The 21832-nt window shown below is 43.3% G+C and overlaps 1 protein-coding gene and 1 pseudogene across 1 annotated transcript; one reads left to right on the top strand and one right to left on the bottom strand.

The window, feature by feature from the left end:
* Positions 1-408: 408 nt before the first annotated feature.
* Positions 409-9935, bottom strand: LOC122544323 (histidine N-acetyltransferase-like). Its single transcript, XM_087982843.1, has 3 exons — positions 9780-9935; positions 2488-2790; positions 409-1435 (listed from the first exon to the last, which is right to left on the bottom strand). The coding sequence occupies exons 1-3, from the start codon at positions 9933-9935 to the stop codon at positions 881-883; spliced, it is 1014 nt and encodes a 337-aa protein (XP_087838969.1). The 3' UTR covers positions 409-880.
* Positions 9936-12508: 2573 nt separating this feature from the next.
* On the top strand, positions 12509-14896 carry LOC148136876 (histidine N-acetyltransferase-like; annotated as a pseudogene).
* The last annotated feature ends 6936 nt before the right edge of the window (positions 14897-21832 follow it).

The raw sequence follows: 21832 nt of genomic DNA, 5'->3' as shown, positions 1-21832 counted from the left end.
GTTTTTTGCGTTAAGACATTTTTAACTGTCACAGATATATAACCTTGTTTGCTTTTTCCTTTCGGCTAATAACGTTAAATTCTATTAAAGAACACCAGCAACCTGGTGTTTTGATGACTGATCACCACGGTAACCAACTGTAAAATATAAGCACTGTCTATCACTCAGACTTCAATCTGAATTGTTCAGTGGCTATCTAGTCTGTATTGTAATATGTGATGTAGTTTTGTAGAGTAGTAAGCGTTCAATTATCCAGCGTGTATGGGCAGTTGGGGTCATAAAGCACAGCAAGATCCCACAAATAATGATGGTTTGGCTGTTCAGCCTATTTGTCCTTTCCTGGTGCTGTGGCAGGGGAATGGATGGGACTGATGGGCACCTTAGAGTCCTTATCCAGCCTCTCCCATGTTCCGTTTCAAATAACAATAATGGTTTGCTCACATTGCCCGAAGAAAAGACAATCAGGCTTGAGCAGGCATTCTTACCTTAACATCCCACTCCACTGTCTGTAGTTCTCACTCTGAATTTCACAGAAATGCAAGGGTGACACAAGTTTCAGAACATGCAACAGGTTTATTTACAAAAGCCTTTTGAAATCAGTGTCTGTTTGCTTCATCCTGAGTCTGCATCCAAGCTCAAATAGTCAAGTACACTGGGCGAGGTCAATAATCAGACCAGTGCAATCAAACACCAAACAATTCAACACGAGTCTGCCATTAGGCTTGTTGGCTTTCAAAACCCAGGAGTGGGACTTGAATCTACAACACTCTGGATTCTGATGTAATAGCATGGCAGAAGGAGAGACAGCGGACAAACTACTGAGCCCAGAAGCAGCAAAGGACTGGCAATAGCAGGGTAGGGGGCTCTTTCCCTTACAGGTCTATACATCTGTCTCCAGCAAGCTTTGCCCCTCAATATCTCTATCCATGTGGAGTCCTAAGGCAGTTTGGCAGAAGAATAACATGTCCTGCCACATGGATGGCTCAAAGCTCAAAAGACAGTATACTGGGCCCTCCAAGGTGCTGACTTTTTGCTGGACCTGAGCAAGAAACTGGTTCCTGACCCTGGGGAAATGCTTCCCAAATATATCAATGTTCAGCCGGTGGTAGCCAGTACCCAAGGATACCCTGTAGGGCGCAGTGCCTAGGCTGACAACCCTGGCCTGTTCTTTGTTGTCGGCCATCCAGATGAGGTCTTGCCTCATTAACTTCTCTAGGTTGCTCTCCAATGGCTTGTACGGAGCCCAGTCTTGAATAATGGTCTTCCCAGGCAGCACCTCATCCACCACCTTGGGGCTAAGGAACACCCGCTTGACATCAGTGGCTCCGAGCAGGATGGGATCTTCCCATTCTGACCCGCTCTTCTTCAGCTGGACAATCGTAGCTTCCAGCTTCGGAAGGATATCTTCCGTCTCGAACTGCACAGTGAAGATTTCCTGGAAAAATGAAAGCATTGATGAAGATTCTCAGTGTGATGATACTGTGGCTTTAAGACGTATGTTTTGTCCTGGTTTCTTTGAGAGAGAGAGAGAGAGAGAGAGAGAGATTGGGGGACAGATGCCTAGCAGTCGATGAGAAGACAAACAACTTGTGAAGCCTTGGGTTTTCTTTTTTAGAGAAACTAGAACAACAGAAGCAGCCTGAGTGGGTGTGGTCAACCTCCCACCCACAGAACCAGGGATTTCAGGTATGAGCTTTCAACAGTTGTTGTTGTGGGCTTGAAGAAGTGGAAGCTATTTTCAGCTGGGGCTTTTGCGGTTGAAGCTGTTAGATACAGCTCTCTGTCTGCTGCAACAAAAAGCCTGAGTTGTCTCTCTCAACTTCTAGGTTGTTTCTGACAGTGTTCCTTTCTCCTGGACAGGAAGGGTGATCACATGTGAGCAACATCCATTTTGCTGAATCTACCTTTGCCAAGGGTGTGTTTATGGGATGCTGCTACGTTGGAATAGTTGATGATTAGTAGTTAAATAATATTTTATGTTTATCAAGTATTTCAATTAAGTTATCCCAGTTCCCCTTTCTTGTGTTTATATTTTAACTTTGTTGTAAAAATAATGTTTGTTTTTAAAACCAAGTAGTTTCACCAAATCTGAAGATGTGCTTTTAAATTAAACAGAAATAGACAGTCTAGGCTATCTCCTTGACATATTTTGACGGGGGTTGGTCTGGCCCATAAGACCAGGCAAGGGGAGAGGTTGAGAAGGTGGGACCTTCATGATAATCTCAGTTGGTGCAGGAAATTGAATCCGTGTTAGTATCACACTGCATTGCAAACCAGCCTTCCAGCCAACTGAACTAACCAACCTCCATGAATAAGGTGTACCGGTGACGTGAATCTGTAGCAGTTTCTGAAGTACTCATCAAAACTCAACACACATACACCCTACTCAAATTTAAGACCAGTCAAGACTGGTTGCCATATGACAGCGGGGCAACGGTCTGGATGTACCCATGTGCTGCTCATTCATGGCTACGCATGTGGCATTACCTGTTTACATATCAATCGGAACCTGGCAATAGTCTTGAGTGTCAGGTGTCCGGCTTTGGTGTAGCGACACACTTTGACCTCTGGGAACTGGGCCCTGAGCAGATCGGCGCAGTAGTACTGGACGACCTGTCCGATTCCTTTGCCTCTCTCCAGCGATGCAACCCTCAACCCTTCCACCACCGCAGTGTGCCCGTCATCCACAACATTCACTGAAACAAAGGCTACCTGCCAACAACAATGATGCACATTTGTTTGGCACCTGACAGTCAGTAAAATGGAAATCACCCCTCCTGTCTGAAGATGCTCAGGTAAAGGGGAGGTGATGGCTTATTGGCTGGTCTGCTAATCCAGAGATGCTGGTAATGTTCTTGGGGACAATGTAATGATAGGTGCTAGTTCAAAATTGGTAAAAGTTTGTAATTAAGATTCCAATGATGGACATGGTTTGAATGTTGGAAAACCCCACTTGGTTCACTAATATTCTTTAGGGAAGGAAAACTCCCACCCTTACCTGGTCTGGCTTACATGGAACTCCAGAAAATGATTTTGGACTCTTGACTGCCCTCAGGCAATAAGGGATGGGCAATAAATACTGGGCTGAACCAGTGACACCCTCATCCTGTGAATGAGAGGCAAAACGAGCAGAAGGTTTGACCCCACGCTGCTGAAGGGGACATTCATAGTGAGACTTCAGTCAAAGATTTTACAGAGCGGCTGAAAGGAAGAAGGCAAGAGGCGGGGGGGGGGGGGGAGAGGGAGGGCATGGGTATTTCCAGGCTATGCCCAGTATTTGTCACATGTCTCCTTGAATGTCACCTGGCATTTTAAGAGGGCAGTTAGAAGTAAAACTGGGGGGAGTCTGGCATCATGTAGAGTCCATGCAAGGAGGGGGCATTAGTGAACAGGGTAGGTTTTTCACAACAATCAATGATAGTTATCACTGCTAAGGTATGAATGATAGGTTTCCTCCTTCCTATGTCTGTCTAATGAGCTGTTCAGTAGTCACTTATGGATAATAGACCACAGCAACACACTCTCGACAATGGACCACAGTTAGGTCTCAGGAGCTGAGTAGCTCGTCTTTTATAGCAAGATACAATTTAATTTGCCTTAGGAACTATATATAACAGGGAAGGCTCATGCCCGAATCATTGATTCTCCTGCTCCTTGGATGCTGCGCTTTTCCAGCAACACATTTTCAGCTCTGATCTCCAGCATCTGCAGTCCTCACTTTCCCCTAGTGGTATTATCACCAGACTATCAATCCAGAGACTCAGGATGATGGAGACATGGGTTCAAGTTCAAGATGTTGGGAACAGCATCCAACAGATGTTGGATTATGAAAATCTGGAATTAAGAGCCAAATGATGATCATGAATCCATTTTGGATTGGTAGAAAACCCCAGCTAGTTCACTGGTGCCTTTTAGGGAAGGAAATTTGCTGTCCAACCCTGGTCTGGCCGACATATGACTCACAATAATGTAGCTGACTCTTAACTGCTCTCTGAGCAATTAGGAATGGGCAACAAATGCTGGCCCAGCCAGTGGTGCCCTCATCCCCTTGAATGAATTTAAAAAAGCATAGAATTCCTAAAACCTATGTCCTCTAGATTTGGCCTGCTAACCCTGGGAAAAATACTTTGCTATGCAACCTATCCATGCCCCTTCTAATTTTATAAACCTCTAAAAGCCAGGGAACTGTAGACTGGTGAGCCTGATGGCAGTGATGGGCAAGCTGTTGGAGGGAATCCTGAGGGAAAGGATTTACATGTATTTAGAAAGTCAAGGGCTGATTCAGGAAAGTCAACATGACTGTGTCTGGGAAATTGTCTCACTAACTTGATTGAGTTTTCTGAAGAACTAAGAAAGAGGATTGATGAGGGCAGAGTAGTGGATATGACCTGTATGGACAAAATATGGCATTTGCAAGATTCCTCACAGTCGACTGGTTAACAATGTTAAATCACATGTAATACAGGGAGAACTAGCCATTAGGATAAGAAGCTGGCCCAAAGGTAGAAGACAGATGGTGGTGATGGAGGATTGCTTTACAAACTGGAGGACTGTGACCAGTGATGTACCACAAGAACCTGTGCTGAGTCCACTGTGTTTCCTCATTTATATAGGAGGTATGGTTAGTAAGTTTGCAGATGACACCAAAATTCATGGTGTAGTGGACTTGAAGGTTACCTCAGACAACTATGGGATTTTGATCAGATAGGCCAATTGGCTGAGGAATGGAAGGTGGAGTTTCAGAGAAGGACTTATACACTTAACAGTAAGGTCCCGGGGAATGTTACTGAACAAAGAGACCTTGGAATGCAGGTTCATAGTTCCTTGAAAGTGGACCTTCAGGTAGACTGGATAGTGAAGAAGGCTTGCCTTAATTGATCTGTACATTGAATATAAGAGTTGAGTGGTCGTGTTGTGGCTGTGCAGGAATTGGTTTGGCTACTTTTGGAATAATATATGCCATTCTGGTTCCCCTACTATAGGAAGGTTGCTGTGAAACATGGAAAGATTCAGAAAAAATTTACAAAGAAATTGCCAGAGTTGGAGATTCTGAGCTACAGGGAGAGGCTCAATAAGCTGGGGCTGTTTTCCCTGAAGTGTAGGAATCTGAGGGGTGACCTTATAGAGGTTTATAAAAACATGAGGGGCATGGATAGGATAAATAGACAAGGTGTCTTCCCTGGCAAGAGGGAAGTCCAAAACTAGAGGACATGGGTTGAAAGTGAGAAGGGAGAGATTTAAAAGGGACCTAAGGGGCACCTTTTTCATGCTGAGGGTGGTGCATGTATGGAATAAGCTGCCAGAGGGAGTGGTGGAAGCTGGTATGAATACAACATTTTAAAGGCATCAAGACGGATATATGCATAGGTAGGGTTTTAGAGGGATATGGGCCAAATGCTGGCAAATGGGATGAGATCTATAAAGGATATCTGGTCTGCATGATCTGAGAGGCTCACGTGAAATACCACCACCCACCCCCCCACCCCCTCCACCAAAGCCCCCAACACCTTTTCTTGGAAAATGCATGAAAATATCAGCTGTGTAAATGCAATTGTTCAGCCCGAACACAATTTCTTACTTATCAGCGGAGGATTAGTTGTGTGTGTGGGCTGTGCAATTGCTAGAGGGTCACTATTTCCAGAGACAATCCACATTTGATTTTCTCATTAATATGAGCGGTAATTAATTGACAGGCCTTTGTTGCTTGGTAACGCTCGTTCAAGCCCCTAATGAGAAGCTAAAGTGAGTTATTGATATCCTGGCATTCCCAAACTCTAATGAATACGCTCCTCTTGAGATCCCAGAGGATCTTTGGTGACAAGCTGAAGAAACACTGTTGACCTAGCTGGGGCTAAGGGACCACAGGGATACCTTTTAGCAATTAGGCTGCTGGTAACACTCACTGGATAAAACCTTGGCCCCTATTCCTCAGCAGAGGACTGAAAGGAGAAGATTATTGTTTAAATTGCATGTTCTTTTCAACATCTTTTATGACTTCAGGGCATCCCCAAATGCTTTGGGATCAGCAAAGCACTTTCGAAAGGGGCTATTATATCATCAATACAGTAACAGTATTGCTGGAATTGTACAGGGCTTTGGTGAGACCTCACCTTGTGTACTGTGTGTAGTTGTGGTCTCCTTATCTGAGGAAGATATGATCTGTCTATAGAGGGACTGAAATGAAGAGTATACCAGATGATTTCTGGGATGGCAGGACAGGTGTATGAAGAGAGATTGGCTTGATTCGGATTATATTTGTCGGAGTTTCGAAGAATGAAGAGGGAATCTCATATAAACCTATAAAATTCTAACAGGACTAGTCAGGGGTAAATTGATGACCTGATGACCAGACAGTCCGGAACCAGGGAGTCACAGTCGAAAGAAGACTAGGTAGGACTGAGATGAGGAGGAATGTCTTCCCCCAGAGAGTGGGGAGCCTATGGAATTCTCTGCCACAAAAAGTGATTGAGGCCAAAACATTGAATATTTTCAAGAAGGAGATCGATATAGTGTATATACTCGAGTAAAAGTCAACTTCCTCTTTTTGGCCAAGAAGTCTGGAATTTTCCATATATTTTTTGTAAAAGCCAACCCTAGTTCTTCACGGATAACAGATCAACATTTCTGAGTCAAGGTATTATCCTGTACATAAATGTTATGATCAGGAAATTAAAGTTTTAGTACTATTGTGTGTTTTGATGTACAGTTCACACCAATTTGACACAAGTTCAAACCACATCAAGTCAGAGTCAGGTGACAAACCTCCCTTTATCTGCATTTCAGCTGAGCTCAGGTCTCCGTAGCATTCATAGAATTACGTCATATACCTAGATGATGTTAAAGGTTAGGCTGGAGAAGGATATCAAACCAAGTTCAGAAAATGCTAAAACGCAAGTTTGCCAACAGAGATAAACCTCGCAAGTCACCACAACTGGGGAAAAAAAGTTGCAGGGTGGGTCCTTGAAAATCATCAAAATGGAAAACGTGTTAGTCGTGAAGCCATCTGAATCCATGCACGAAATGAATGAAAGCAGGATGCAATTTCAGATTTTAAGGCAAGTTCTGGATGGTTCACAAGGTTTGCACAGAAGTGATGGAAGGATAACAGCTGGATGCGTTTTCTGGGAAAACGGACCAGCACGAGGGTGAAACGAGTCAAGGGTTAGGAAGGTAGATCGAGATGGGATGAATTAGTTGGTCCGAATGGCCTGTTTCTATGCTGTTCTGAAGAGTGCAGCTCTACTCTCTGAACTGAAGTGAACATAATGGGATAGTATCCAGACAGGAACAGCGTGCTGTGAATTCTCTCGATGAAGGCGGGCCTCAGTGGTACTGCTCAACAGAGACCACAACATATCAGAAGGCATGACTTAGCACTTTGATAGAGAACTAAGCTTGCAGAATAGCTGCCTGCTGAGCTAGAAGAAAAGATATTAGTTTTGCCAGTTTGTAATCAGAAATCGGCAGAAGGAAGGCTTTTGCTCAGGATACGGTATTTTGGACAGTAGTGTGAATTTCATTCCCTCAGAAGTAGTATCCACGTAGTGGTCAACCCCATAAATTTAACCTTATATAAAAATCAAAATTTTTAGATTTTATTTTGAGAATATACAGTAGTTCTTAGGGCTAAAGGGATCAAAGGGCATGGAGGAGAAATCCGGAACAGGGAACTGAGTTGAATGATCAGCCATGAGAGGAAATGGAACTGGAAAGAGTTGATGGTGATACGTTAATAACAAAATTAAATGCTCGTTAGTGCAAATTTAAATAACGTTAAAAGGCAACAAGAAGCTTTTTGTCTTGTACTCATCATAACTGCAACACAAGAAACAGACTTGAAGAAGGTTCCACATTTAATGTGAATCTGTGATTGGCTCTCATTTATTAAACAATCCAGATTCTGCTAAAGTTAACAACTGAAACAAACGTCAAATCAGCGAGGTTTGTAGAGAGATGCATTGCCTGTGCAGGAAGCTACATTTTAGCACGAGGCTCAGTTTTATGTAGGAAAGGAGTAATTTGTGGACACATTGCACCTTTTCTGAAAGACCTCTGCTGCATGCCCATGGCAGCACCATGACAAATCAGAATCTGCTTGCTGACTATGAGATTGAAGATTGACAGTTAACTGCTCTTGTTGTATCTCCCATGTCATTGATGACCCAACCTATCAGCACCACCCCACTATCTAAAATGCCTCAACATCAATTGCGTGAGTAAAGGGCTTTAAATGGGGACAAGGTATGATCCAGATGGAGAGGAGCAATTAGTAGATACCTACTAACCCAGCTAACAGCCGCAACATCAAGCAGGCTTCAGGAGATTTGCTTACTTTGGTATATTATTCTCGGACTGAAAGATCTCCTAATGCACCTTTTTGTTTTCTAAGCAACCTGTTCAGAGATGCTATCATGCAACCTCTGGAGTCTGTGGATCTTGAACTCAGGTCTCCTGGCTCAGAGGTCAGGGCACCCACACCACAGCAGTCTCATTACCTTGGCTTTTCTGATTTGTTTTAAACGATCTCTTCAAAGATACTGGGGGATTGGGATAGAAGAGTTGGTCCCTGTTGGATGGAATGGGAAGTGAAGATTGGACCAGCAATGGTGGGGGGAGGGGGGGGGGGGGGAAGGGGTAGAAAGGAGGCGTGAAATTTGCACATCACCTCTCCTTCCCTCCTGCCTCCCCACCAAGTGAGAAGAAAAAACTAAAATATGCCCCCATCCATTTGAAAAGATTAGAAAACCACAGTTTGGAATTGACTGCGTGCAGAGATATGTCTTACAGTAAGGAAGAGAAGATCCAAAGGACAATGTAACCTTGTCCCCCAGTGGGGAAATCAGGAGAAACTTAGTCATCCTATACAGTGATGGGAATGGGAATAGTGTGCTGTGAATTCCCTTGATGAAGAACTGGCCTCAGTGGAACTGCTCAGCAGAGACCACAACATCAGCCCCTGTCTGGTTTACCCTCGTAAGTTGGCCAACATCACACACATTATTTTCAGGCTAAAAGCACTATATTTATTTACAAGTTAATTACATGGAAATGGCAGTGTGAATAAGACCCACAAGATGATTCCAATATTTACACACAGAAAACAAAAATCACAAGGTAGAATTCAAGCTGTAATTTATTCAGCCAACTTTCCGAATGAAAGGGACAGTCTGTTGGACAAAGAGGGGTTGGTGCTAGTGACCTCTGTCAGAAACAACTGTAACCAAGTGAAACAATGACTTTGTGGATAGTTCTGCCCAGATATTGCAGACCTTGTACGCCCCGTGGATAAAGAGTCTGTTCAAAGACACAACAGTGCTTTAAGCTGCATAGACATTTGTCAAGGGTGTTGCACGCTACACTTGCAGATCCTGCACGAGTTATTAATGCTTTGTGAGTTAATCACGTTGACTTGTTTTGGCAGGAGTCTGTCACCGGAAAGCATATCCCAGGGACAACCTGATATATATTGGCGGCTGCATTGGTGTATGGGCCTTGAAAAGAGTGCATTGAGCATCACAAGTCTAGTCTCAGTCAGGACAGTAATGATGGAGCATAATTCCTGATGAAGGGCTTTAGCCCAAAACATCAATTTTCATGCTTCTTGGATGCTGCCTACTCTGCTGTGCTTTTCCAGCACAACTCTAATCTTGACTCTAATATCCAGCATCTGCAGTACCCACTGTCACCTATAATTTCTTCCCTGCCTATCACGTCGGCCCCACTCCAAGAGATTTATATGACACACTTTATTTAACATAATTCAGCTAGCCTTCACTCACTTTAGCTGACTGGAAAAATGATATTGGCTTACCCAGGACACTGCTTGCTTTGCTGTTGTTCACAGGTTTGGAGACCCCTGAAATAAAACCAGGATTCACCAATTCATTGACTGGCGTTCGGATTAGGAAGAAGCAGACGTCATTCAGTGTTTCCATCCCTTGAATGATAAATCACATGACATAGAACATTGTGCAATGTATTTACGAAACAGAAATTCCCCTCTATTTTCAGCCTAATCTGTGTGACAAAAAGTTTGGTACCTCCAGCTGGTTTTGGGACAGGAATACTTATACTTTTATGTCAATAAGCAATTGCCCAGTTGAGATGACCAGAAGAAATAGGAGCAGAAGTGGGCCAATCAGCGCATTGATTCCACTCTGATATTCAATGAGGATCATGGCTGATCGACTAATCCTCAACTCCACCTTCCTGCTTTTACCCTTAACACCCCTTGCTGATTAAGAAAATCTGTCCATCTCAGCCTTGTATATCCTTTATTGACCCAGCCTCACCTCATCTTCCCTTTATTGCTCAGACCTTTTGAGTACAGGAGTTGGGACGTCATGTTGAGGTTGCACAGATGTTGGTGAGGCCTCTTCTGGATTACTGTGCGCTAGGTTCTGGTCACCCTGGTATAGGAGGAATATTATTAAGCTGGACAAAGTTCAGTAGAGATTTATCAGGAGATTGCCAGGAATGGAGGGTTTGAGTTATATGGATAGGGTGTGACTTCTTACTCTACCTATGACCACTTGTTCGAGACGGTCCCACAAGTGGCAGCATCTATTCAATGTGCATCTTCCCAATCCCTTTTATTATTTAATTTACCTCTGTCATATTACCCCCCTCATTCTTCTGAACTCCAGCAAGTACAAGCCCAAGCTATTCCACCACTCCTCATCTGACAGCCCTTTCATCCCTGGAATCAATCTGGTGAATGCCCTCTCAACTGCCTCCAGTGCCATCACATCCTTCCTCAATTAAGACCAGGAGAATTAGACTGGGAGAGAAAAATGTTGCAGGGTAATGAAGAAAATACTTTGAGTGATGAGTTCATACAGCATGGAAACAGACCCTTCAGTCCAACCAGTCCATGCCAATCATAATTCCAAACTAAACTAGTCCCACCTGCCTGCGCTTGGCTCGTATCCCTCCAAGCATTTCCTATTTATATAATTATCCCAATGGCTTGTAAATGATGTAACCGCATCCACCACTTTCTCTGGAAGTTCATTCAACACATGAACCATTCTCTGTCAAAAAACATTTTCCCCCATGTCTTTTTTAAATCTTTCTCCTCCACCTGAAAATATGTCCCCCATCCTGGGGAGAAGACACTTGTCTTGAACCTTATCTATGCCCCTCATGATTTTATAAACCTCTATGTCACCCCTCAACCTCTTGTGCTCCAAGGAAACAAGTCCCAGGCTATGGAGCCTCTCCTTATCACTCAAACCCTCCAATCCCAGCAGCAACCTTGTAAATCTTTTCTGCACCCTTTCCAGCAACAAACTTCCTGCAGCAGGCTGACCAGAATTGTAAATGTGGCCTCATGGATGTCTTGTACAGCTGTAACATGACATTCCAACTCCTATACTCACTGCTCTGACTGATAAAGGCTCGGATGCCAAAGACCTTCTTCACTACCCTGACTACCTGTGACTCCACCTTCAAGGAACTATGTACCTCTACCCCTAGGTCTCTCTGTTCAATAACACTCCGCAGGACCCTACATTAACTGTAGAAAGTCCTGCCCTGCATTGTCTTACCAAAATGCAATACTTATCCAAATTAAACTCTACTTGCCACTCCTCTGCGCACAGCTAATCAAAATCTCATTGTACTCTTAGATAACCTTCTTCACTGTCCACTACATCACATTTTGATGTCATAAGCAAACTTACAAACCATGTTTCCTATATTCTCATCCAAATGATTTCCCATTCTACTCTTTTGCCCTTAATGTACTTGTAGAAGCTTTCTGCTGATATATTCCACTGGGATTAGGTTTTCATCCCTATTTCTTGACATTAATTCAATGGAGCATTAAGGTTTTGAACCAGCAGTCGGTTATACCACTCGTCCCAGTGTGAAACCTGGCTTGATAGACCATAAGTTTTACTTTTTGCTGTTTGGTTACCAGAGTATATCTGCCACTCAAGATCACCATAATCAGGCTACAATTGTTCCATTAAGCAAACAGCCAAACTTATTGCACAAAGGTAAAATAAAAACAAAACGATACACATATTTAAGACCATTTAAAAATATCTTAACATAAACAGCAAACAGACCGTTCAACTCTTCCCAGCAATATCCTTTATAGATACTCAATCCCAGTGAAGTATCTGTCCTGCCTGAATGTAAAACAAAGAACTGATGCTGGAGCTCTAAAACAAAAAGAAATTGCTGGAGAAACGCAACAGGGTCTGACAGCATCTTTGGGAAGAAAGTAGAGTTAATGGTTCCAGTCTAGAGACTCTTCTACAAAATATAATCTTTCCTGTCTTTGGCTGCCTCATGGCTGAACCTGTGAGGCAATTCACTCAACATTCCCGATTTTTATACAGGAGAAGAAAAGCATGCAAGCAGGTAGATATAAAAAAAATTCAAGATGATTTATATCACCATCTCCGCAATATTCAATCTTAGCTGCTACTCAAGAAGCAAGTAGACTGGCTGGAGGCTGGAACAAGCAAGAGCTAGTTCTATTGATGACCGCGATGCAATGCTATCAGAGTTTCTACAACCCAAGAAGGAAATTACACGAACCTTGTAATGTTTAGATTTCAGATTTTTTTTTAATTTAAAGAATAGTGCGGTTGAGTTTTGATGATTATTTCAAAGGCTACTGCAGATTCATGTAACCAGTACCCTTCATTCGTTGAGATCGGTTGGTTCGGTTGGCTGGAAGGCTGGTTTGCTATGCAGAATGATGCCAACTGTGTGGGTTCTATTCCTGAATTGGCTGAGGTTACCACGAAGGTCTCACTTTCTCAACCTTTCCCCTGTCTGATGTTATGGACCAGACCAAAACCCCTCAAGATATATCAAGGAGATAGAATCGACTGTCGTTTTGTTTTATTTAAAGGCAGAGATGTGATTTGATTGGCCAACTAACAGGCTTTAAATACAAACTTTATTCTTACATCAAAGTTAAAATACAAACAAGAGAATCGACATAACTTTATTCAAATACATTATAAACGAACATATTATTTAACTGTTAATTTAGATAAATTAGTGAAGTGCTTAATTTTGGAAAGGCAAATCAGAGCAGGATTTATATGCCTAATGTTAAGGTCATGAGGAGTTTTGCTGAACAGAGATCTTGGAGTGCAGGTTCATAGTTCCTTGAAAATGGAGTTACAGGTAGATAGGATAGTAAAGAAGGTGTTTGGTATGCTTTCCTTTATTGGACAGAGCACTGAGTATAGCGGTTGGGAGGTCATGTTGCGGCTGTACAGGACATTGGTTAGGCCACTTATGGAATAGTGTATGCAAATCTGGTCTCCCTCCTATTGGAAAGATATTGTGAAACTTAAGAGGGTTCAGTAAAGATTTAAAAGGATGTTGCCAGGTGTGGAGGATTTGAGCTACAGGGAGAGGCTGATTAGGCTGAGGCTGTTTTCCCTGGGGCATTGGAGTCTGAGGGGTGACCTTTTACAGGTTTATGAAATCATGAGGGGCACAGATAGGTAAATAGATAAGGTATTTTCCCTGGGGTGGGAGAGTCCAGAACTAGGGGGCATAGGTTTCGGGTGAGAGGGAAAAGTTTAAAAGGATCCTAAGAGGCTTTTACACAGAGGGTGGTGTGTGTATGGAATGAGCTACCAGAAGAAGTGGTGGAGGCTGCTACAGTTATAGCATTTAAAAGGCATCTGGATGGGTACATGAATAGGAAGGATTTGGAGGTAAATGGGCCAAGTGCTGGCAAATGGGACTAGATTAAGTTAGAATATCTGATCAGCATGGACAAGTTGGACCGAAGGGTCTGATTCCGTGCTGTACTTGTCTATGACTCTGTGCCTCTACAATCATGAACTCTTCTAATCTAGTAGCATCCCATAAACACACCCTTGGCAAAGGCAGATTCTGCAAAACCAACTTTCCTCATGAGCTATCTCCTCCAAATCCAGGATAAGAAACACCGCCAAAATGAATCTTGCAGCAAAGAGGGAACTCCAGTTTTTTTTTGCAGCAAAGAGAGAGCTGTACCTATCAGCTTCGATTGCAACAACCCAACTGAAAGCCAAATGAAAAACCTTTGATCTGTGTGTCCATCCACTCATAATTTCTTTAGTCAAAATTTAAAATAAAAAAACACTCAGGGAGTTCAAAGCTGTTCCCTCACAGCTTCTGAAGCAGATATTCTGCCACCAATGTGGCCATACCTCCCTGTAAGAGACACAGCATAGAAGAGACCTCTCTTAAGTAGTTGCTTATCTTCCCAATAACTGCTCTGCACATGTTCCTCAATGTTTCTCTCCCTCTCAAAGAAACCAGGGCTAAACACACCTCTTAAATCCACAGTATTGACACACTGAGAATCTTCATCAGTGCTTCCATTTTCCAGGAAATTCTCTGTGCACAATTCAAGGCAGAATGTATCCATCCAAAGTTGGAAGCTGCCATCACTCAGCTGAAGAAGAGCAGGGCAGAATGGAAAGATCCCATCTTGCTCGAGGCCACGGAGATGCCAAGTGGGTGTTGCTGAGCCCCAAGGTGGTGGATGGGGTGCTGCCTGGGAAGACCATTATTCAAGACTGGGCTCCTTACAAGCCATTGGAGAGTAACCTCAAGAGGTTAGTGAGGCAAGGTATTATCTGGATGGCTGATGACAAAGAAGAACCCAGGGTCATCAGCCGAGGCACTTCCCCCTCCAGAGTACCCTTGGGGACCAGCTACCACCAGCTGAACATTGATATATTTGGGAAGCATTTCGCCAGGGTCAGGAACCAGTTCCTCGCTCAAGTCCAGCAAAGGACCAGCACCTTGGAGGGCCCAGTATACTGCATCTTGTACTTTGAGCCATCCCTGTGGCAAGACATGCTTTCTTTCTGCCAGACTGCGTTCGATTTGAAGGTGCAAAACTTGCTGGAGGCAGATATGTAGGTCTGTGAGGGAAAGAGTCCGCTACCCTGTTATTGCGAGCCCCTTTCTGCCTATGGGCTCAGTAGATTGTCCACTCCCTATCTCTCATACCACCACCTCAGAATCAAAAGCATTGTAGATTCAAGTCCCATTCCAGGGCTTTGAGATCTGACAAGTCCAATGACAGAGTAGTGTTGAATTGTCTGGTGTTTGATTGTGTGAGTCTGACCACTGATCTATGCCCAGTATACTTGATTGCTTGAGCTTGGATATGGACTCAGAGCCAAGCAAACAGACACCAATTTCAAAATGCTCTTGTAAATAAACATCACATGCTCTGAAACTCATATCGCCCCTGCATTTCTCTGAACTGCAAACATAATCTGAGAATGCCTGCTCAGGCCTGATTGTTTTTTTGTTAGGTCAGTGTTGCAAATGATGATTGTTGTTTGAAAAGGAACATGGGAGAGGCTGGATAAACAATCTAAGGTGTGTGTCAGACCCATCTATTCCCTGGCCACAACCAACAGCACTGGGAAAGGACAAATAGACTGAACAGACAACCTGTTGGTGTTTGTGGGATTTTGCTGTGCTTTATGATTCCCAGCTGCCGATACAAGCTGGATAGTTGGGAGCTCACCACACGTCTGTATATTAGAATACAGACTAGATACCCACAAATCAGATTACAGAATGAAAACTGGCTTGATAGGTTGTGCTTAATTTTTGCAATTGGTTACCATGGTGATTAGTCACCAAAACACAAAGTTGCTGGTGTTCTTTAACAACAGAGTATGACTTTGTCAGCCAAAAGAAAAAGAAAACAAGGTTATATATCTGTGACAGTTAGAAATGTCTTAATGCAAACAGTAAAAAACAGTCTGAATAAGTATCCCAACAATTGAGTGTAGAGGTTGGAATGTCATTTTGTAGAGTCAAAGAGATGTACAGCACAGAAACAGACCCTTCAGACCAATTCATCAAAGCTGACATTTTGAGAGGGAATTGGACCATGATCTGGAAAAGAAGAACGTGTTGGATCACAGGGAGGAGATGGGAGGTGTGGGACCGGCTGAGTTGCTCATATGAGGCGTTGTTGAGCATCTAGGTCTGTACTTGATGGAGTTTAGAAGGAAGGGGGGAGGCATCTAATTGAAATTTACAGCATACAGTTATGAAGTTGAAGGTGTGTACTGTACCTTTAAGATAGAGAGAGAATGCTGTTCTGAACTGAGAGATTACAAAAACCTTTGTATATGACTACATGGCAGTTCCAGAGTGTACAGGAAAATTGAAAATATGATTGAATCCATACAGTGTGGGAACAGGCCTTTTGGCCCAACAAGTCCATTCTTTTCAATATTTCCCCTGACTAACTCATCTAGCCTACACAGCCCTGAACACTATGTGAAATTTAGCATGGCCAAGTCACCCATCACGCACATCTTTGGATTGTGGGAGGAAACCCACATAGACACAGGGAGAATGTGCAAACTCCACACTGACAGTTGCCCCAATGCTGGAATCCAACCTGGGTCGTTGGTGCTGTGAGGCAGCAGTGCTAACCACTGACCCACCATGCTAACTTACGTAACATGGCTGAGAAATGGATACCTGAGTTTTGGTTGCTGGGTTTGACAACCATTCAAACTTAACCAATCAATTTAAATTATGCTCCAGTATACTAAAACCCAATTGAATTTGAATTTATAGTTTTGCCAACATTGCACCAATGAGACAATCGGCTGTTGGAGGGTATAAAGATTGAGACACTTTGAAAATTGGTCAGAGGGACCTGATCAGCCGTTCCCTACAACTCTGGGAAGCTAGAGAAGTGAGTGCTGGGCCTCTTGCTGAGATATTTATATCAATAGTCATAGGTGAAATGCTGGAAGACTGGAGGTTGGCTAACGTGGTGCCACTGTTTAAGAAGGGTGGTAAGGATAAGCCAGGGAACTATAGGCCAGTGAGCCTGACGTCGGTGGTGGGCACATTGTTGGAGGGAACCCTGAGGGTGTATTTGGAAAGGCAAGGACTTATTACAGATAGTCAACATGGCTTTGTGTGGGGGAAATCATGTCTCGCAAAATTGATTGAGTTTTTTGAAGAAGTAACAAAGAGGTTTGATGAGGGCAGAGTGGTAAATGTGATCTATATGGACTTCAGTAAGGCATTCTACAAGGTTCCCTATGGGAGACTGGTTAGCAAGGTTAGATCGCACTGAATACAGGGAGAAATAGCCATTTGGATACAGAACTGGCTCAAAGGTAGAAGACAGAGGGTGATGGTGGAGGATTGTTTTTCAGACTGGAGGCCTGTGACCAGTGGAGTGCCAAAGGGTCGGAGATGGGTAGGTAGGATAGTGAAAAAGGCATTTGGTATACTTTCTTTTATTGGTCAGACTACTGAGTACAGGAGTTGGGAGGTCATGTTGCGGCCGTACAGGACATTGGTTTGACCACTATTGGAATATAGCGTGCAATTCTAGTCTCCTTCCTATCGGAAAGGTGAAACTTGAAAGGGTTCAGAAAAGATTTACAAGGATGTTGCCAGGGTTTGAGGATTAGAGCTATAAGGAGAGGCTGAATAGGCTGGGGCTGTTTTCCCTGGAGCGTCGGAGGCTGAGGGGTGACATTATAGAGGTGACATGACAAAACTATGAGGGGCATGTACAGGATAAATAGACAAAGTCTTTTCCCTGGGGTCGGGAGTCCAGAACTAGAGGGCATTGGTTTAGAGTGAGAGAGAAAAGATATAAAAGAGACCGAAGGAGCAGCTTTTTCACGCAGAGGATGGTACGTTTATGGAATGAGCTGCCAGCGGAAGTGGTACATTTGCAACATTTAAAATGCATTTGGATGGGTATTTGAATATAAAGGGTTTGGAGGGATATGGGCCAGGTGCTGGCAGATGGGACTAGATTGGGTTGGGATATCTGGTCGGCATGATCAGGTTGGACTAAAAGGTCTGTTTCCGTGTTTTACATCTGTCTGACTCTATGACTCTAATTGAGATGAGGAAGAATTTCTCCAGAGGGTGGTGAATCTGTGGAGTTCAGTGCCTCCCCATGCTGTGTAGGCCAAGTGATTGAGATCACTTGGGATCAAGGTCTATGGGCAGAAGGCAAGAGAACGGGGCTAAGAAACATATCAGTCGTGATCAAATGGTGCGGCAGCCTCGATGGGCCAAAGAATGTAATTCTGCTCCTATAACTCATGGTCTGGCAGCAAGCCAGCGCACGACTGACAGGGTGAATGGCCTCATTCTGCCTTGCCGCTGTCTGATGATTCGCAGCACTCCTTTTCAACAACTCCCTCTGGGAGAGCGTTTCATATTCTCCCCGCTGTCTGGGTAAAGAGGCTGAATTCCCCACTGGGGTCATTAACAACGAACCAATTCGTCATCATCAAGAAACCCATTTGCCATATTCACAATACCATACGTAAAATAACTCCATCCATCATTTCCTCAGAGAACTTTGTCCCACTTTGGAAGAAATTGCGCGACTCTTTTTGTCTATATATGGACACCGTGGCCAAATCGCTTTGGCAGATAGGAACATGACATCGTCAGAATGCCCTTCTCTAGACTGTCCAAGTTAGTAGCCCATACAGAGCTATGCCAGGTAGTCCATTCACAGTGGGTGGGGGGAGAATGTGGGAGAATGGGGCAAATGGAACATTTCGAAGGGTTCAGAAAAGATTTGCCAGTGTGTTGCTGGGAATGGAGGGTTTGAGACACAAAAATAGACTGGAAAGGCTATTTTAGCTGGAGAGTATGAGGTTGAGGGATGACCTGAAAAGTTATATAAAATCATGAGGTGAATGACAAAGATCTTTCCCCAAGGATTGGGAGGTGGGGAGTTCAAAACTAGAGGCATATTTTTAAGGTGAGAGAAAAAAGATTGTCCCTCGAGTCCTCTTTCAATTGTTTTTAATCAGAGTGATTCATACATGGAATGAACTTCCAGAGGAAGTACTGGAAGCAGGTACTGTTACAATATGTAAAACACTTTCGATAAGTTCATGACTAGGACAGATTTGGAGGGATATGGACCAAGCACAGGCAGGTGGGACCAGTTTAGTTTGGTATTCTGGTGGGCATGGACTGGTTGGACCACTGGGTCTGTTGCCATGCTATATGACTTGATGACAATCTCTCGAAACCTCCTTTTGAAATTAACGTCAACAAATCAGAAGCAGATGAGGTACAACCGTGATAAAAATGGCCACTGACATCAAAATTGGTGTCAAAGCCTTACAGGAAGACAAGGGCAGGAAATGGACAGAGAAAGAGAAATGGAAAGAGGGACAAGTGAACAACATGTCACCCGCCATTTCTCAGGCAACAGCTGCTGCCCTCCTCGTGGGACGGTCGTGAGGCTTGAGGTAGGCCTCACAGGCTAAGAACCCACAGCTGAACCAACGCCTCATTCAAACGCAACCGTGCCCCTATTGGGAGGGGGAACGTGGAGTGCTGCAAGGGTCTGGCTTGAGGAGAGAGAAATGGCCCACTGTGTCCCATTGGAATGGGAGGGGGCCCTGTGCTCGGGTTAGGTGGTGGGAAAATAGCAGCAGGTGTAGGCCATTCGGCCGCTCGTGCCTGCTACCCTATTCAACGGGGTCATGGCTGATCATCCAACTTAGTCCCCTTTTCCCACTTTCTCCCCTATACCCATTGATCTCTTTAGTCCCAGGAGTTAGATCTAACTCCTCGTTGAAAACATTCAATGTTTTGGAGTCAACAGTTTTCTGTGGCAGAGAATTGCACAGACTCCCCACTCGCTGGATGAAGACATTTCTTCTCAACGTATTCTTAGATTGTAACCCCTGGTTCATAGGCCTTGGGAACATCCTTTCTATATTTATCCTGTTACATCTGGCTAGGCTTTTCGGACTTAGATGAGGAATAGTTTCTTCACTCATATAGTGTCAACGTATGGAATTCTCTACCACAGAGGTCCGTGGAGGCCATGTCACTGAACGTTTTCAAGAAAGGTATAGATTTTTCTTTAGATATTAAAATTATACAGAATGAAGAGGAGTGAAATAACTCTGGAGCTGGTTACCAGTAAAAGTATAATCATAGACTCAAGAGTTATACAGCACAGAAACAGATCCTTCAGTCCAAATCATCCTCGCCAATCAGATATATTAAATAAATCTTGTCCCATTTGCCAACATTTGGTCCATATCCCTCTAAACCTTTCCTATTCATGTAGTCATCCAGATACCTTTTATATGTTATAGTTGTACCAGCATCCACCACTTTTGCTGGCAGCTCGTTCCATACACGCACCACCCCCACGTGAAAAAATTTGTCCCTTAGGTCCCTTTCAAATCTTTTCCCTCTCACCTTAAACCTATGCCCTCTAGCTTTGAACACCTCTCCCCTAGGAAAAAAGACTATTCACTCTATCCATGCCCTTCATGATTTTATAAACCTCTATAAGGTCACCCCTCACATTCTGATGCTCCAGTGAAAATAGACTTGCCTATCCAGCCTCTCCCTTTAGCTCAAATCCTCTAACCCCAGGAACATACTTTTAATTTGTTTTCTGTACCCTCTCAAGTTTAACAACACCTTTTCAATAGCAGGGAGACCAGAATTGATCACAGTATTCCAAAAGTGGCCTAACCAATGTCCTGTACAGCTCTCACATGACATCCTCTTATATCTCTATGACTCTATAATTGAATGTACCACATGTAAACTGACCTTTCAGTCCAACTTGTCTATGCCAACCAGAGATCCTAAATTTAACTAGTCCCATTTGCCAGCACTTGGCCCATATATCCCTAAACCATTCCTATTCATATATACATCCAGATGACTCTTAAATATTGTAATTGCGTCAGCTTCCAACCGATATTGGAAAACATTTGACTGTTTTTTGCTGTTTGCGTTAAGACATTTTTAACGGTCACAAATATATAACCTTGTTTTTTTTCCTTTCAGCTAATAACTTTATACTCTGTTAAAGAACATCAGCAGCCTTGTATTTTGATGACCGATCACCACGGTACCTAACTATCAAAAACAAGCACGGTCTATCATTCACACTTCGATCTGGGATCTGTTTTGTTCAGTGGCTATCTAGTCGTACTGTAATATGTGATATAGTTTTATAGTGTGGTAAGCGTTCAATTATCCAGTGTGTATAGGCAGCTGGGATCATAAAGCGCAGCAAGATCCCACAAATAATAATGGTTTGGCTGTTCAGCCTATTCGTCCGTTCCTGGTGCTGTGGCAGGGACTTGATGGGACTGATGGACACGTTAGAGTCTTTATCCAGTCTCTCCCTGTTAAAGTACCTATTCGAGATGGCTCAGGTAATCCCTAATGGACTGGACCTGTAAGCCTCTCTTGGTTTTTCCTGGAGATTGTACTCTGGAATATAAAACTCTTACACACAGTTTATTTTAAATTATTACCTTTATTTACCAATAGCATCAATGTTACAATATAATATAGATATCTACAAGCCAGACTTGAGCTAAGGTTTTAAAGCCATTAGCAGAGTAGCGGTGCCAGCTCTTAGTCCTAAGAGCTCTCTCAGACTACTCCCTCTATTGCTGCAAACAAGCTGTCTTTATACAGAAATTGGTACTGAGCTGACAAAAACCTGTCTTTAATCAGATAAACAGCAATAAAATGGAAAAAGTTTGTAGAGGAAGAGAAACTCATTGACAGGTCTGAATACGCGTGACTAATTAAGCTCCATGCTCAAAGAGGGAAACACTGATTGGGCCAGGCCAAATGGCCAATTGCCTTAGCTAGATAAGCTTCCTTTTTAACAGTACATCATAATGAGAGACTTGTTTAAACTATGTGGAAAAGGTCACGAGGTAACTTCACTCAGCTAACATGCCCAGTACCATTGTCCACAAAATGGCTTTTTAAAAAAAAAATCATCTTAAGATTCCTAAAATGGAAATTAAATTCATAACATTCCTGT

Source organism: Chiloscyllium plagiosum, unplaced genomic scaffold (assembly GCF_037043375.1).
Source record: "Chiloscyllium plagiosum isolate Xiang-an unplaced genomic scaffold, Cpla_swu_hap1 HiC_scaffold_44, whole genome shotgun sequence".
In the NCBI taxonomy this organism is placed as follows: domain Eukaryota; kingdom Metazoa; phylum Chordata; class Chondrichthyes; order Orectolobiformes; family Hemiscylliidae; genus Chiloscyllium; species Chiloscyllium plagiosum.
Note: the sequence above shows the minus strand (reverse complement) of the source record. Positions and strands in the feature narration are given on the sequence as shown.